Genomic DNA, 17,282 nt, shown 5'->3' on the forward strand with positions numbered 1-17,282 from the left:
GCTCAAGCACAATCTCTTTTCCAGATTTCATCAATTCAGGAGCAGTTGGAAATTTTGCTAGTATTCAGATGTGTAACAATAAGCCTTACTTACTGTACTCTGACACTCCACTCTCTAAAAGCTGCACATTAAAATACTGTTATTATACTGTGCAGCTACAGATACTACCCTTGGAACTTCACATTGGAGCATCAGATACAGTAAGGAGGAATTACCACCAGCTATTTATTCCATCATCCTAGGGTTACCCTGTCTGTGGTTGTATACCCATTCATCATTTGTCATACAATGCAAGTTTTCTCCTGGGATCTTTTTTGCCATTCGCATTGTCTCTCATCAGGGAAACCAGTTGAGAGTACTAGACTCCTTTTATCTCTAAGCCAGTTCTACTAACTTAATATAGATAACTTTGGATATGTTAGTAAACATAAAGCAAAATAAATCCCTCCTCACTGTAAGTGGGCTAGCCCTACCGATATACTCCTGGGGAAAACTTCCCCCTGAGGTCAAAGATTCCTGTCTCTATTAAAAAACACAGAGAAGGTTTATAAGGAAATTGGTTTCACCAGCTGGGGCAGGCATCTTCTTTGTAAAAACAAAAGATGGTGGACTACACCCATTCATTGATTATCACAGTCTGCATGCCATATCTGTAAATGATTACTATCCTTTTCCCCTCAATCTAGAACTATTTGACAGGATTAAGGGAGGCCAAAAAAATTCCCCAATAACTGACCAGATTTCATGGCCATGAACACAAAAACAAATTGGATATCCTGAATCCAAGTATTTTTCATGTGAAAAAAATCAGGCCACAATTGAATTGCCCGATACCACCATCAGGCAAAACATTGCGGTAAAATCTTTTTTTTTTTTTCAAGGGAGATTTTAACGCTAATAATTGAAATCCATCAATAATATTGATTACAAAAAAAAAGTTATCCTGACCGTTGGAATCCCGAATGAAAGTAGGCTGGGGTATTCTATATCTGGGGGGTTTAGATTTAGGCTGCGAGGGGAAGGAGCTTTACCCTAACCTCCACCCCCCCCCCCCTCCACCCCCACTACCCCCCTCCTCCTCAACGTAACCCTAACTCTCCCCGGTGGTTCTTAAACATAACCCTCACTCCCACACAGCCAAATACTTTCTTCCAAAAAGGAGGAAAGTATTTGCTGAGCCAAAAATTAATTTGCAATTGCAGAAGGGCATATTTCCTTTACGAAGACTGCTGTTTCCCAAGTATTTTTCACATGAGATTATATTTATAAAATGTTAGGTCTTTGTGAAAGACCGTTTTATAGCCTTTGAACATAAAGCTGTCATTTTTCTAGGAGGCTCTTTTACTAACTTATGTTCCCTTTACAATATTACTCTCTGGGGCACATTTCAATGGCTGCCCACTGCAAAAAAAAAGTATGTTCTCCAATAATGTGGTTTCTGTTATTTTTTCCAGGAGAATGAAAAACTAACTGTGTGAGGACATTTAAATGTATGCATTGCATTATTTATCTGTTAAAATTTATCTGAATGTGATTAGTTGTTTCTGTATAGAATGTATTTATATAAATAAAGCAAATGCATAAAGTAAAATATACTACAAAATCAGTATATTTAAGCACACTGATAGCATAGTGCCTTAAACTACTTATCTTAACAAATACAAAAAAAAAATACATTACACTTTGTTGAACAACTCCTCTATCTTTACAAAATGGATACACTCAACCTACAGTAGATTAAATATTCAAAATGCCTTTCTCTGCAATAGACACTGAAATCGGTCACCTTCTCAGACTGTGGTCCTAATTTGCTCTATTCCCCTAAACTAAAATGTTGGTATTTTCTGATAAGATAACTACTAAAATGACTGTACACACTATGCATTTGGAGACATTCCATATTATTCCTCAAGTGTCCGAGGAATCTACTCATTGTTCTAGGTCCTCCTTATGTACTGTTTACTACTGTCACATTCCAAGAGGTTCTCATTTTCAATTTGAGTATTGATGTACCTATACTGTACTGTACATCATGAAACTTTTTTTGTGTTACATTAGAAAACAATTCTTTTTAGCTATGTACCAAACTGGTGCAAGTGATATGTGCATTTATCTATTTCTCTGACGTCCTAAGTGGATGCTGGGGACTCCGTCAGGACCATGGGGATTAGCGGCTCCGCAGGAGACAGGGCACAAAAGTAAAAGCTTTAGGATCAGGTGGTGTGCACTGGCTCCTCCCCCTATGACCCTCCTCCAAGCCTCAGTTAGATTTTTGTGCCCGGCCGAGAAGGGTGCAATCTAGGTGGCTCTCCTAAAGAGCTGCTTAGAGTATAAGTTTTGTTAGGTTTTTTATTTTCAGTGAGTCCTGCTGGCAACAGGCTCACTGCATCGAGGGACTTAGGGGAGAGAAGTGAACTCACCTGCGTGCAGGATGGATTGGCTTCTTAGGCTACTGGACACCATTAGCTCCAGAGGGAGTCGGAACACAGGTCTCACCCTGGGGTTCGTCCCGGAGCCGCGCCGCCGACCCCCTTGCAGATGCCGAAAAGTGAAGAGGTCCAGAAACCGGCGGCAGAAGACTTTTCAGTCTTCATAAGGTAGCGCACAGCACTGCAGCTGTGCGCCATTGTTGTCAGCACACTTCATAGCAGCGGTCACTGAGGGTGCAGGGCGCTGGGGGGGGCGCCCTGGGCAGAAATGATAGTACCTTATTCTGGCTAAAAATACATCACATATAGCCCCTGGGGGCTATATGGATGTATTTAACCCCTGCCAGGTCTCAGAAAAACGGGAGAAGAAGCCCGCCGAAAAGGGGGCGGGGCCTATTCTCCTCAGCACACAGCGCCATTTTCCCTCACAGAAATGCTGGTGGGAAGGCTCCCAGGCTCTCCCCTGCACTGCACTACAGAAACAGGGTTAAAACAGAGAGGGGGGGCACTTATTTGGCGATATGACTATATATATTAAAATGCTATAAGGGAAAAACACTTATATAAAGGTTGTCCCTGTATAATTATAGCGTTTTTGGTGTGTGCTGGCAAACTCTCCCTCTGTCTCCCCAAAGGGCTAGTGGGGTCCTGTCCTCTATCAGAGCATTCCCTGTGTGTGTGCTGTGTGTCGGTACGTGTGTGTCGACATGTATGAGGACGATGTTGGTGAGGAGGCGGAGCAATTGCCTGTAATGGTGATGTCACTCTCTAGGGAGTCGACACCGGAATGGATGGCTTATTCAAGGAATTACGTGATAATGTCAACAGAGACGGCCGGCAAAAAAATAGTACCTGTCCAGGCGTCTCAAACACCGTCAGGGGCTTTAAAACGCCCATTTACCTCAGTCGGTCGACACAGACACAGACACGGACACTGATTTCAGTGTCGATGGTGAAGAAACAAACGTATTTTCCTTTAGGGCCACACGTTACTTGTTAAGGGCAATGAAGGAGGTGTTACATATTTCTGATACTACAAGTACCACAAAAAAGGGTATTATGTGGGGTGTGAAAAAACTACCTGTAGTTTTTCCTGAATCAGATAAATTAAATGAAGTGTGTGATGATGCGTGGGTTTCCCCCGATAGAAAATTATTGGCGGTATACCCTTTCCCGCCAGAAGTTAGGGCGCGTTGGGAAACACCCCTTAGGGTGGATAAGGCGCTCACACGCTTATCAAAACAAGTGGCGGTACCGTCTCCGGATAGGGCCGTCCTCAAGGAGCCAACTGATAGGAGGCTGGAAAATATCCTAAGAAGTATATACACACATACTGGTGTTATACTGCGACCAGCGATCGCCTCAGCCTGGATGTGCAGAGCTGGGGTGGCTTGGTCGGATTCCCTGACTAAAATTATTGATACCCTTGACAGGGACAGTATTTTATTGACTATAGAGCATTTAAAGGATGCATTCCTATATATACGAGATGCACAGAGGGATATTTGCACTCTGGCATCAAGAGTAAGTGCGATGTCCATATCTGCCAGAAGATGTTTATGGACACGACAGTGGTCAGGTGATGCAGATTCCAGACGGCACAAAGAAGTATTGCCGTATAAAGGGGAGGAGTTATTTGGGGTCGGTCCATCGGACCTGGTGGCCACGGCAACTGCTGGAAAATCCACCGTTTTTACCCTAAGTCACATCTCTGCAGAAAAAGACACCGTCTTTTCAGCCTCAGTCCTTTCGTCCCCATAAGAGTCATATCTGCCCAGGGATAGAGGAAAGGGAAGAAGACTGCAGCAGGCAGCCCATTCCCAGGAACAGAAGCCTCCACCGCTTCTGCCAAGTTTCTCAGCATGACGCTGGGGCCGTACAGGACCCCTGGATCCTACAAGTAGGATCCCAGGGGTACAGATTGGAAAGTCGAGACGTTTCCCCCTCGCAGGTTCCTGAAGTCTGCTTTACCAACGTCTCCCTCCGACAGGGAGGCAGTATTGGAAACAATTCACAAGCTGTATTCCCAGCAGGTGATAATCAAAGTACCCCTCCTACAACAAGGAAAGGGGTATTATTCCACACTATGTTGTGGTACTGAAGCCAGAAGGCTCGGTGAGACCTATTCTAAATCTGAAATATTTGAACACTTACAAAGGTTCAAATCAAGATGGAGTCACTCAGAGCAGTGATAGCGAACCAGGAAGAAGGGGACTATAGGGTGTCCCGGGACATCAGGGATACTTACCTCCATGTCCCAATTTGCCCTTCTCACCAAGGGTACCTCAGGTTCGTGGTAAAGAACTGTCACTATCAGTTTCAGACGCTGCCGTTTGGATTGTCCACGGCACCCCGGGTCTTTACCAAGGTAATGGCCGAAATGATGATTCTTCTTCAAAGAAAATGGACGACCTCCTGATAAGAGCAAGGTCCAGAGAACAGTTGGAGGTCGGAGTAGCACTATCTCAAGTAGTTCTACGACAGCACGGGTGGATTCTAAATATTCCAAAACCGCAGTTGTTTCCAACGACACATCGGCTGTTCCTAGGGATGATTCTGGACACAGTCCAGAAAAGGGTGTTTCTCCCGGAGAAGAAAGCCAGGGAGTTATCCGAGCTAGTCAGGAACCTCCTAAAACCAGGAAAACTGTCAGTGCATCATTGCACAAGGGTCCTGGGAAAAATGGTGGCTTCTTACGAAGCGATTCCATTCGGCAGTTTTCACGCAAGAACTTTTCAGTGGGATCTGCTGGAAAAATGGTCCGGATCGCATCTTCAGATGCATCAGCGGATAACCCTGTCTCCAAGGACAAGGGTGTTTCTTCTGCGGTGGCTGCAAAGTACTCATCTACTAATGGGCCGCAGATTCGGCATTCAGGAAGGGTCCTGGTGACCAGGGATGCCAGCCTGAGAGGCTGGGGAGCAGTCACACAGGGAAAAAATTTCCAGGGAGTGTGATCAAGTCTGGAGAATTCTTTCCACATAAATATACTGGAGCTAAGGGCAAGTTACAATGCTCTAAGCTTAGCAAGACCTCTGCTTCAAGGTCAGCCGGTATTGATCCAGTGGGACAACATCACGGCAGTCGCCCACGTAAACAGACAGGGCGGCACAAGAAGCAGAAGGGCAATAGCAGAAACTGCAAGGATTCTTCGCTGGGCGGAAAATCAGGTGATAGCACTGTCAGCAGTGTTCATTCCGACGCCCGGGAGAGTGGGGATTTCATCGGGAAGTCTTCCACATGATTGTGAACCATTGGGAAAGACCAAAGGTGGACATGATGGCGTCCCGCCTGAACAAAAAACTGGACAGGTATTGCGCCAGGTCAAGAGACCCTCAGGCAATAGCTGTGGACGCTCTGGTAACACCGTGGGTGTACCAGTCAGTGTATGTGTTCCCTCCTCTGCTTCTCATACCCAAGGTACTGAGAATTATAAGACGTAGAGGAGTAAGAACTATACTCGTGGCTCCGGATTGGCCAAGAAGGACTTGGTACCTGGAACTTCAAGAGATGCTCACAGAGGACTCATGGCCTCTGCCGCTAAGAAGGGACTTGCTTCACCAAGTACCATGTCTGTTCCAAGACTTACCGCGGCTGCGTTTGACGGCATGGCGGTTGAACGCCGGATCCTAAGGGAAAAAGGCATTCCGGAAGAGGTCATTCCTACCCTGGTCAAAGCCAGGAAGGAGGTGACCGCACAACATTATCACCACATGTGGCGAAAATATGTTGCGTGGTGTGAGGCCAGGAAGGCCCCACGAAGAAATTTCAACTCGGTCGATTCCTGCATTTCCTGCAAACAGGAGTGTCTATGGGCCTCAAATTGGGGTCCATTAAGGTTCAAATTTCGGCCCTGTCGATTTTCTTCCAGAAAGAATTGGCTTCAGTTCCTGAAGTCCAGAAGTTTGTCAAGGGAGTACTGCATATACAACCCCCTTTTGTGCCTCCAGTGGCACTGTGGGATCTCAACGTAGTTCTGGGATTCCTCAAATCACATTGGTTTAAACCGCTCAAATCTGTGGATTTGAAATATCTCACATGGAAAGTGACCATGCTGTTGGCCCTGGCCTCGGCCAGGCGAGTGTCAGAATTGGCGGCTTTGTCTCACAAAAGCCCATATCTGATTGTCCATTCGGACAGGGCAGAGCTGCGGACTCGTCCCCAGTTTCTCCCTAAGGTGGTGTCAGTGTTTCACCTGAACCAGCTTATTGTGGTACCTGCGGCTACTAGGGACTTGGAGGACTCCAAGTTGCTAGATGTTGTCAGGGCCCTGAAAATATAGGTTTCCAGGACGGCTGGAGTCAGGAAAACTGACTTGCTGTTATCCTGTATGCACCCAATAAACTGGGTGCTCTTGATTCTAAGCAGACGATTGCTAGTTGGATGTGTAGTACAATTCAGCTTGCACATGCTGTGGCAGGCCTGCCACAGCCAAAATATGTAAATGCCCATTCCACAAGGAAGGTGGGCTCATCTTGGGCGGCTGCCCGAGGGGTCTCGGCTTTACAACTTTGCCGAGCAGCTACTTGGTCAGGGGCACACCCTGACTGAGGAGGACCGGGAGTTCTCTCATTCGGTGCTGCAGAGTCATCCGCACTCTCCCGCCCATTTGGGAGCTTTGGTATAATCCCCATGGTCCTGACGGAGTCCCCAGCATCCACTTAGGACGTCAGAGAAAATAAGAATTTACTTACCGATAATTCTATTTCTCGTAGTCCGTAGTGGATGCTGGGCGCCCATCCCAAGTGCGGATTGTCTGCAATACTTGTACATAGTTATTGTTACAAAAATCGGGTTATTATTGTTGTGAGCCATCTTTTCAGAGGCTCCGCTGTTATCATGCTGTTAACTGGGTTCAGATCACAGGTTGTACAGTGTGATTGGTGTGGCTGGTGTGAGTCTTACCCGGGATTCAAAATCCTTCCTTATTGTGTACGCTCGTCCGGGCACAGTATCCTAACTGAGGCTTGGAGGAGGGTCATAGGGGGAGGAGCCAGTGCACACCACCTGATCCTAAAGCTTTTACTTTTGTGCCCTGTCTCCTGCGGAGCCGCTAATCCCCATGGTCCTGACGGAGTCCCCAGCATCCACTACGGACTACGAGAAATAGAATTATCGGTAAATAAATTCTTATTTTTCTCCAGTAGGTCAGATTTGAGATTATCATCCGATTTAAGTATAAAAAAAAAATCTTAATCTTATATTAAAATGTAAAGTATTTTGATACAAATGGTAAACACAAATTATGTGGTATATATTTTTATTTAGATAGCCAATCTATCTGCGATACATCAATGACAGCTACATGTTCTAGTTATTTTGGTTATGCATTATCTGTGAATTACTAAATTGGATTAGTTGGTTATTCATAAAATTTTATCTCATTAGAACAGATTTTCTTATTTTGTATTAGCTGTCTATTAGATTGTGTTACTGTAATATAGAAATGTATGTAGTAGTAATGGGTGCTGCTTTGTTGATCATGATCATAAATTCAGAAAATTTATATCAGTAGAGTGAGATGTGTGAGTGAATTTTAGACTATATTAATTATAACACAAGTTATTTAGAAAAAAATAAACCAATAGTGCATTCCCATCCCAAACAAAAAACAATATATCTTTATGCCTGCAATATAGATCCAAATTCCAAATATACTCTTCTTTAAATTGGTCCATTTGTGCAATTCAGAGCAAACCTACTTCCCTTGGCAGTGTTTGTAAATAAAAAGCAGAAACAAGAAATAGTGGAACTTCCAGTCCGGAAGTCTTAAAACAGCGGAAACCACATGTCCTTTAGTCTTTTTGTATTCTTTTATCAAGGGTTCTAGATTTTCTTAAAATATGCATAAAATAAAGGTTTGATAAAAGTACTTTATTAAAAGTACTTTAATAATAGGTGCCACTTTGTTGTGTACTGTGTTTATAAAAAATACATTTAGCTCTATATCTATTTTGAGTCCTAAGGGTTCTAAAGTTTTCAATTCGAATATCCATCTGCTTTCATTTTGATGAAAAGTCTGATCGCTGTAAGTTACCATGTTATCCTGGCTAATTTAATTCCCACTATAGTTTTCTAAATTTAATATTAGTAACTTTCATTACTTTTTAGTGTTGAATTTTTAAAAACCAAATCCACAACATAAGTAGATAACTGGTAAAGAATGAATGAATGAATTAATTAATTAATTAATTAATTAATTAATTAATAACAATCAGTGGCTGGTATTTTGAGGGATCCCAGCAACACAATGTGAGTTTGTAAATCAAGAAGAATGTACAGATGTATTCACGCTCATCTTTGCCGCACACACACGCCCATAGGAAATGTATTGTGTGATCGCCGGGTACGAATAGTTGCACCCAGTCGCAGCAATTTGCTCCTGCAATGAGTGTCACGGGATAGATGAACGCGCCTACACCTGTAGGAAGAAACATTCTTGGTTCAAGACACTACACATGAAAACCGCCGCAGAGAAATGACCAGTATTTTGTGTACATTTGGTTAATAGTAACACAGCATGTCGGAATGACAGAGTGATGAACAAATAAAATTTACCTAACATCAATATGAGCTCCATTTGGCAGACCATGGTAGGATAAAATGTATCATTACAAAACTGCCTGGTTGTTTCTTGAATAAAATCATCTACATTTTAAATATCTATCGCAACACTTTTATCTGAGAGCTTTATGTTGATTATCTTTCCAAAATGTATAACTACGTTTCACAAAACCTCTTTATGGGGGGGGGGGGGGAATTCTATTAGGTGCGAGTTTGCAGAAGGCAATTTAGGGCGCATAAAATAACAAAAAAAAAGTTGGTAATTTGAGGCCATTATTAAAATTTTTAATTGCAATAATGACATGCAATTATTGGTCTGATTAAGCTAATTAAAAAAATTCCAAATGCCTATTTAGTCATTAGTGGAGGCGTCCAAGGGGTTCTAAAGCAAATTCTGAAATTTTTACTGTAATATAAAGATTTTTCCTATCTGTTCACCTGCACAGGGAAGTGTGAACAAAAACAGCTGAATTTGCCTTGAATTTGGCTTCCAGGAAAAAACTTGCACCTAACTGAGTTCCCCTGTGTCTACTGGTACAATTTTTTTAATCTTTTATCAAAAATAGAGAAATAGTTATTTTGCTATATAATTATATTGTAACTCAAAAAACTGATTTTTTTTTTTTCACTAAGTGCCCTGCTGTATCTATTTAGGTGGTTTTATTTATCTGATAAGAAGTCAACGCTTTAACTATTTCTTGTATCTTAATACTTCTCTTGGGTGATTTACAGTAACTGCTTCTTTTTAGAACTGAATAAATATTGCTATGGTAATTGTACAGTAAGTCATATGTGTATTTATATTATGTGGCACCGACAGATTTTTTTTTTAGCTATCTCACCTGTCGCAACACATTTTTTTTTTTTTTTTACTTACTATGCAGTGGCAAAACACCTCTTAATACATGGGGCAATTAATGTATCTCCTATGTATAACATTTGAGAAAGCAGTTTTAGATATAGGGGGAATGTAATAGGGCGTGAGAACCAGAAAGTGAGAGATTTTATGAGAGTTCTCCTGTGGTTTTTTTTTTTTTTTTTTAAAGTGGCAATCATTTACATGGCAAAATCAACCTGTGTAAATGACTGCCACTTTAAAATGTGGCAGTCATTTACACAGGTAAATGTATTGGAAAAATACAGAAAGCTGCAGCAGCTACATTGTAGCACTTCATTCAGAGAGTCAGTCGCACCCCGATAATCAGGTGTCATATATCAAATAATCAGCATAGTCTCCTGGTGCATTGTAGTTGCACTGAGTTGCTACTAAGGGCCAAATTCAGCATGGATTGCTATTCAGAGAAATCGCAAATTGAGCAATTATCAAACGGATGCGCATGCGTAGCACTCGCATTGAGCACACGCAAGGGGTAATAGTGACAGAAATTGCATACAGTTCATAATCGCAATGTAGCCTCTATTTGACTGACAGGAAGCCGGCATTTCTGGGCGGAAACCTGGTGTTGTCTATGTGTGTCAGAAAAAACGCAGGCATGCCCAGGCATTTTTGGGGAAGGGTGTCTGACATCAGTGCAGGCCACTTGCAGGCCATCTCAGTCGCAGATAAGTGGCAGCCTCAGATCTACACACATTTGCTCAAACAGCAAAGATTGGGGTAGATGTATTAACCTGTAGAAGGCATAAGGAAGTGATAAACCAGAGATATGTGCAAGGTGATAAACACACCAGCCAATCAACTCCTAACTGTTAATTTACATATTAGAGCTGATTGGCTGGTATGTTTATCACCTTGCATTTATCACTGGTTTATCACTTCCTTATGCCTTCTCCGGGTTAATACATCTGCCCCATTCTTTGATGTTCCGGGAATTCTGTATGCATCTGTGAGTAGATAGTGAACTCCGGTGCATCAGCAATTTTGCATGGGACATTTTTTCCTGTTGGGGCGGCGCATTTCTACTCGCAGACAACTGCAATTTCTCTGAATAGTGAACCATGCTGAATTAGGCCCAAAAACAAATTTTCGGCAAAAAAGATACCTGACGCTAGAAGATTCTCATGCGACCTGGTATGCCAAAATGGGCTCCTTAGCATGACTGCAGCAAATATGAATATGAGGACACATCTGTACATTAAATATTAATCTGTATCAATGGACAGGGTCAGAGACAACAATGACCGCCCAGGTGATGTGGGAGACATTGCACAGTCCTATCGGCATGCCCATGCCCACCCCAAAAATAGTATGCGCCAAAAAGGGTGCATTCTTCCCTTTGCACAGTCAGCCTGGGCCCCTCCTGGGCCACTTAAAAAAGACTGGGTCAGAGTAAATAGTTCCTGTCATCCCTCCTTTGGCGACCCTATCAATGAAAGTGAGGGAAAAGTGAAGAAGGGGATGAATTTCCTATTGTTTTGCATCCAGTCATTCTTGTAGTTGCAGTTAAGAAATAAGTATCAACCTTATGCATACATAATGGCATACCTGGTGTTCTCTGCATCCTTGCATCTTGAGAAAATCGGACTGAAGTGTGGCCAAATGGTGCCTGTGTCATACTTGATATTTTCTTCAAAGACTCAAATGCTGTGCGCTGCTCGTTATATATGCCTGGGGCCGGGGTGACTGATTTCACAGGTAGAAATCTCTGTTATAGTACAGAAAGAAAAAATGCTGATTAAAAATAGCTAGTTGCTATGCAGCCAGGAAATGTTTTGGTGACATTAATGTATTTCAAACATGAGAATATCCAGGCACTTTAGAAAATATAAAATTAACTACTAAATGCTTTGGTATATTACTTCTATTTACAAATAAAATGATCAGTGTTCACCACACATATGGAGGTGTCAGAGTTAATGTGAATCAAGGGGCCAATTCAGACCTGATAGCTGCTGTGCGTTTTTGCACAGCGGGCGAGTAGGTCTGAACTGCACAGGCGCATGCGCCGCAGTGCGCATGTGCATGCTAGAGATGCTATCGGCATCTCAGCCCAGCGATCGCCTCTCCCTGATTGAAAGGCAGAGGCGTTCACTGGGCGGGAGTGGGTGGGCCGGTGGCGTTTGGCCGCCATTTTGGAGGCGCAGTCCAGGCAACGCAGGCATGCCCAGATTGTGCGGGGGTGGGCCGCGGTGGCTGTGTGATATCACATGCAGCCGCTGCGATCCAGACAGCGATGGGTAGCTCCCTGCCAACGCGCAGGAGCTGCACAGGTAGGGAACTACTTGTCAAATACAAAAGCATCGCCACTGTGCAATGCTTTTGTACTTGTGCGGGGGTAGAGGGGTAGGGCCTGATATGCGGACTAGCCCCGTGCTGGACGTCCCCCCGAATGTCAGAGTAAATGATTGTAGATGTGCTAAGTTCAGCACATCTATGATCAACTCTGAATTACCCCCCAAGTCTATAAGGATCAATTTTGAGCAAACAGATCTCAAAGTTGAAGAACTGTAATTAATTAACCATTGACTTGTAATTGTTTTACTGCTGGTGCAAAAAAAAAATTATGGACGTTTCTGTCACCACGCTCCCCGCAATGCCGAGTCACCGCCCCCGCAACGATGCATTGCCGCCCCCAACTTCTCCATGAATGCCTCTGCCTGTCAATCAGGCACAGGCGTTCGCATCAATACGATCACATTGGCTGGCCCACGCACATGCAGAATGGGACATGCACATGTGCACTGGGCCTAAAATCGGCATAATGCTATTGCATCGCATTGGTGGGCCTTACATAATAAGGCCCTTGGTTCATCTCTGAATACTCCATACAGAGGCCAGTGTAGAGTTATACACAAGTTACAGTAGCTGTAATTATACCCTAATTACATGCAAGGAGAAAAATGTGTACATTAGCCTATATGCAGATATGTGCACAGCTATGCGACCACACATTTCCACCACCCCATATCCATATGCTTGGTTGTCATTATTATCAGTGGCTTACACCATCCCTGTCCCCGGGGCATGAGATCCATCTAACAGACATCTCTAGGCCTACGCTTTAACTCTGCAGAGCCCATGACTGAGTTGCGACTGAATAATTATTGCATGTATTTGCGTGAGAAAACAAGAAAGATCAGTCCGCAGAAACTGCATTGCATTCATCTCTGCATCAGTCCCATACTGGCATTGCTGGCTTCAACAACATGGGGAAAATTTATTTTAAAATCTTCACACAAACTAAACTTTTCCTTCTCTAAGCTAGCAAAGACCGCTTCTTCTTTCACCTGAAATAATTGTGTACCTCCTGAATGCACTTCTGCAGAGGAAGCACATTTCTAGGTGCTAAATGTAAAACAAAATACTCAATCACACAAAAGTGGTGTTACAGTACATATAATAAATATGATCTCCGCACATTTAGGCACACATCTAGTCTGTGTACAATACTGTAGGTGGCTCCAGACAGCTAGAGGAGGTGGACTGTATGCTTGATATGTAATGAAGTAAATATCTAGGAGCACCAGCCCAAAACCAAGGTCTCCAGTGTGCATCAGAATTAGTGATGTGCACCGGACATTTTTCGGGTTTTGTGTTTTGGTTTTGGATTCAGTTCCGCGGCCGTGTTTTGGATTCGGACGCGTTTTGGCAAAAAACCTCACCGAAATTTTTTTGTCGGATTCGGGTGTGTTTTGGATTTGGGTGTTTTTTTTTCAAAAAACTCTAAAAAACAGCTTAAATCATAGAAATTGGGGGTCATTTTGATCCCATAGTATTATTAACCTCAATTACCATAATTTCCACTCATTTCCAGTCTATTCTGAACACCTCACACCTCACAATATTATTTTTAGTCCTACAATTTGCACCGAGGTCGCTGGATGGCTAAGCTAAGTGACACAAGTGGCCGACACAAACACCTGGCCCATCTAGGAGTGGCACTGCAGTGTCAGGCAGGATGGCACTTCAAAAAAATTGTCCCCAAACAGCACATGATGCAAAGAAAAAAAGAGGCGCACCAAGGTCGCTGTGTGACTAAGCTAAGCGACACAAGTGGCCGACACAAACACCTGGCCCATCTAGGAGTGGCACTGCAGTGTCAGGCAGGATGGAACTTCAAAAAAATTGTCCCCAAACAGCACATGATGCAAAGAAAAAAAGAGGCGCACCAAGGTCGCTGGATGGCTTAGCTAAGCGACCCAAGTGGCCGACACAAACACCTGGCCCATCTAGGAGTGGCACTGCAGTGTCAGGCAGGATGGCACTTCAAAAAAATTGTCCCCAAACAGCACATGATGCAAAGAAAAAAAGAGGCGCACCAAGGTCGCTGTGTGACTAAGCTAAGCGACACAAGTGGCCGACACAAACACCTGGCCCATCTAGGAGTGGCACTGCAGTGTCAGGCAGGATGGCACTTCAAAAAAATAGTCCCCAAGCAGCACATGATGCAAAGAAAAAAAGAGGCGCACCAAGGTCGCTGGATGGCTAAGCTAAGCGACACAAGTGGCCGACACAAACACCTGGCCCATCTAGGAGTGACACTGCAGTGTCAGGCAGGATGGCACTTCAAAAAAATTGTCCCCAAACAGCACATGATGCAAAGAAAAATTAAAGAAAAAAGAGGTGCAAGATGGAATTTTCCTTGGGCCCTCCCACCCACCCTTATGTTGTATAAACAGGACATGCACACTTTAACGAACCCATCATTTCAGTGACAGGGTCTGCCACACAACTGTGACTGAAATGACTGGTTGGTTTGGGCCCCCACCAAAAAAGAAGCAATCAATCTCTCCTTGCACAAACTGGCTCTACAAAGGCAAGATGTCCACCTCATCATCATCCTCCGATTCCTCACCCCTTTCACTGTGTACATCCCCCTCCTCACAGATTATTAATTCGTCCCCACTGGAATCCACCATCTCAGGTCCCCGTGTACTTTCTGGAGGCAATTGCTGCTGGTGAATGTCTCCACGGAGGAATTGATTATAATTCATTTTGATGAACATCATCTTCTCCACATTTTCTGGAAGTAACCTCGTACGCCGATTGCTGACAAGGTGAGCGGCTGCACTAAACACTCTTTCGGAGTACACACTGGAGGGAGGGCAACTTAGGTAGAATAAAGCCAGTTTGTGCAAGGGCCTCCAAATTGCCTCTTTTTCCTGCCAGTATACGTACGGACTGTCTGACGTGCCTACTTGGATGCGGTCACTCATATAATCCTCCACCATTCTTTCAATGGTGACAGAATCATATGCAGTGACAGTAGACGACATGTCAGTAATCGTTGGCAGGTCCTTCAGTCCGGACCAGATGTCAGCACTCGCTCCAGACTTCCCTGCATCACCGCCAGCGGGTTGGCTCGGAATTCTTATTCTTTTCCTCGCACCCCCAGTTGCGGGAGAATGTGAAGGAGGAGATGTTGACGGGTCATGTTCCGCTTGACTTGACAATTTTCTCACCAGCAGGTCTTTGAACCTCTGCAGACTTGTGTCTGCCGGAAAGAGAGATACAACGTAGGTTTTAAATCTAGGATCGAGCACGGTGGCCAAAATGTAGTGCTCTGATTTCAACAGATTGACCACCCGTGAATCCTGGTTAAGCGAATTAAGGGCTCCATCCACAAGTCCCACATGCCTAGAGGAATCGCTCTGTTTTAGCTCCTCCTTCAATGTCTCCAGCTTCTTCTGCAAAAGCCTGATGAGGGGAATGACCTGACTCAGGCTGGCAGTGTCTGAACTGACTTCACGTGTGGCAAGTTCAAAGGGTTGCAGAACCTTGCACAACGTTGAAATCATTCTCCACTGCACTTGAGTCAGGTGCATTCCCCATCCTTTACCTATATCGTGGGCAGATGTATAGGCTTGAATGGCCTTTTGCTGCTCCTCCATCCTCTGAAGCATATAGAGGGTTGAATTCCACCTGATTACCACCTCTTGCTTCAGATGATGGTAGGGCAGGTTCAGGAATGTTTGGTGGTGCTCCAGTCTTCTGTATGCGGTGCCTGAATGCCAAAAGTGGCCCGCAATTCTTCGGGCCACCGACAGCATCTCTTGCACGCCCCTGTCGTTTTTTAAATAATTCTGCACCACCAAATTCAATGTATGTGCAAAACATGGGACGTGCTGGAATTTGCCCAGATGTAATGCACGCACAATATTGCTGGCGTTGTCCGATGTCACAAATCCCCAGGAGAGTCCAATTGGGGTAAGCCATTCTGCGATGATCTTCCTCAGTTCCCGTAAGAGGTTGTCAGCTGTGTGCCTCTTATGGAAAGCGGCGATACAAAGCGTTGCCTGCCTAGGAACGAGTTGGCGTTTGCGAGATGCTGCTACTGGTGCCGCCGCTGCTGTTCTTGTTGCGGGAGGCAATACATCTACCCAGTGGGCTGTCACAGTCATATAGTCCTGAGTCTGCCCTGCTCCACTTGTCCACATGTCCGTGGTTAAGTGGACATTGGGTACAACTGCATTTTTTAGGACACTGGTGAGTCTTTTCCTGAGGTCTGTGTACATTTTCGGTATCGCCTGCCTAGAGAAATGGAACCTAGATGGTATTTGGTACCGGGGACACAGTACCTCAATCAAGTCTATAGTTGCCTCTGAATTAATGATGGATACCGGAACCACGTTTCTCACCGCCCAGGCTGCCAAGGCCTGAGTTATCTGCTTTGCAGCAGGATGACTGCTGTGATATTTCATCTTCCTCGCAAAGGACTGTTGGACAGTCAATTGCTTACTGGAAGTAGTACAAGTGGTCTTCAGACTTCCCCTCTGGGATGACGATCGACTCCCAGCAGCAACAACAGCAGCGCCAGCAGCAGTAGGCGTTACACTCAAGGATGCATCGGAGGAATCCCAGGCAGGAGAGGACTCGTCAGACTTGACAGTGACATGGCCTGCAGGACTATTGGCTTTCCTGGGTAAAGAGGAAATTGACACTGAGGGAGTTGGTGGTGTGGTTTGCAGGAGCTTGGTTACAAGAGGAAGGGATTTAGTGGTCAGTGGACTGCTTCCGCTGTCATCCAAAGCTTTTGAACTTGTCACTGACTTATGATGAATGCGCTGCAGGTGACGTATAAGGGAGGATGTTCTGAGGTGGTTAATGTCCTTACCCCTACTTATTACAGCTTGACAAAGGCAACACACGGCTTGACACCTGTTGTCCGCATTTGTGTTGAAATAATTCCACACCGAAGAGGTGATCTTTTTTGTATTTTGACCAGGCATGTCAATGGCCATATTCGTCCCACGGACAACAGGTGTCTCCCCGGGTGCCTGACTTAAACAAACCACCTCACCATCAGAATCCTCCTTGTCAATTTCCTCCCCAGCGCCAGCAACACCCATATCCTCATCCTGGTGTACTTCAACACTGACATCTTCAATTTG

The 17,282-nt window shown here is 44.4% G+C and overlaps 1 protein-coding gene across 3 annotated transcripts in view; it reads right to left on the reverse strand.

Annotated features, from left to right (window-relative positions):
* STPG2 (sperm tail PG-rich repeat containing 2) overlaps nucleotides 1–17,282 on the reverse strand; it is a 1,528,785-nt gene that overhangs the window by 1,053,518 nt on the left and 457,985 nt on the right. For all 3 annotated transcript variants that reach the window (XM_063917581.1, XM_063917565.1, XM_063917572.1), the window contains exon 9: nucleotides 11,437–11,596. In XM_063917581.1, coding sequence (XP_063773651.1) covers nucleotides 11,437–11,596 — 160 coding nt within the window. The remainder of the gene's footprint in view (nucleotides 1–11,436; nucleotides 11,597–17,282) is intronic.

Source organism: Pseudophryne corroboree, chromosome 1, assembly GCF_028390025.1.
Source record: "Pseudophryne corroboree isolate aPseCor3 chromosome 1, aPseCor3.hap2, whole genome shotgun sequence".
In the NCBI taxonomy this organism is placed as follows: Eukaryota; Metazoa; Chordata; class Amphibia; order Anura; family Myobatrachidae; genus Pseudophryne; species Pseudophryne corroboree.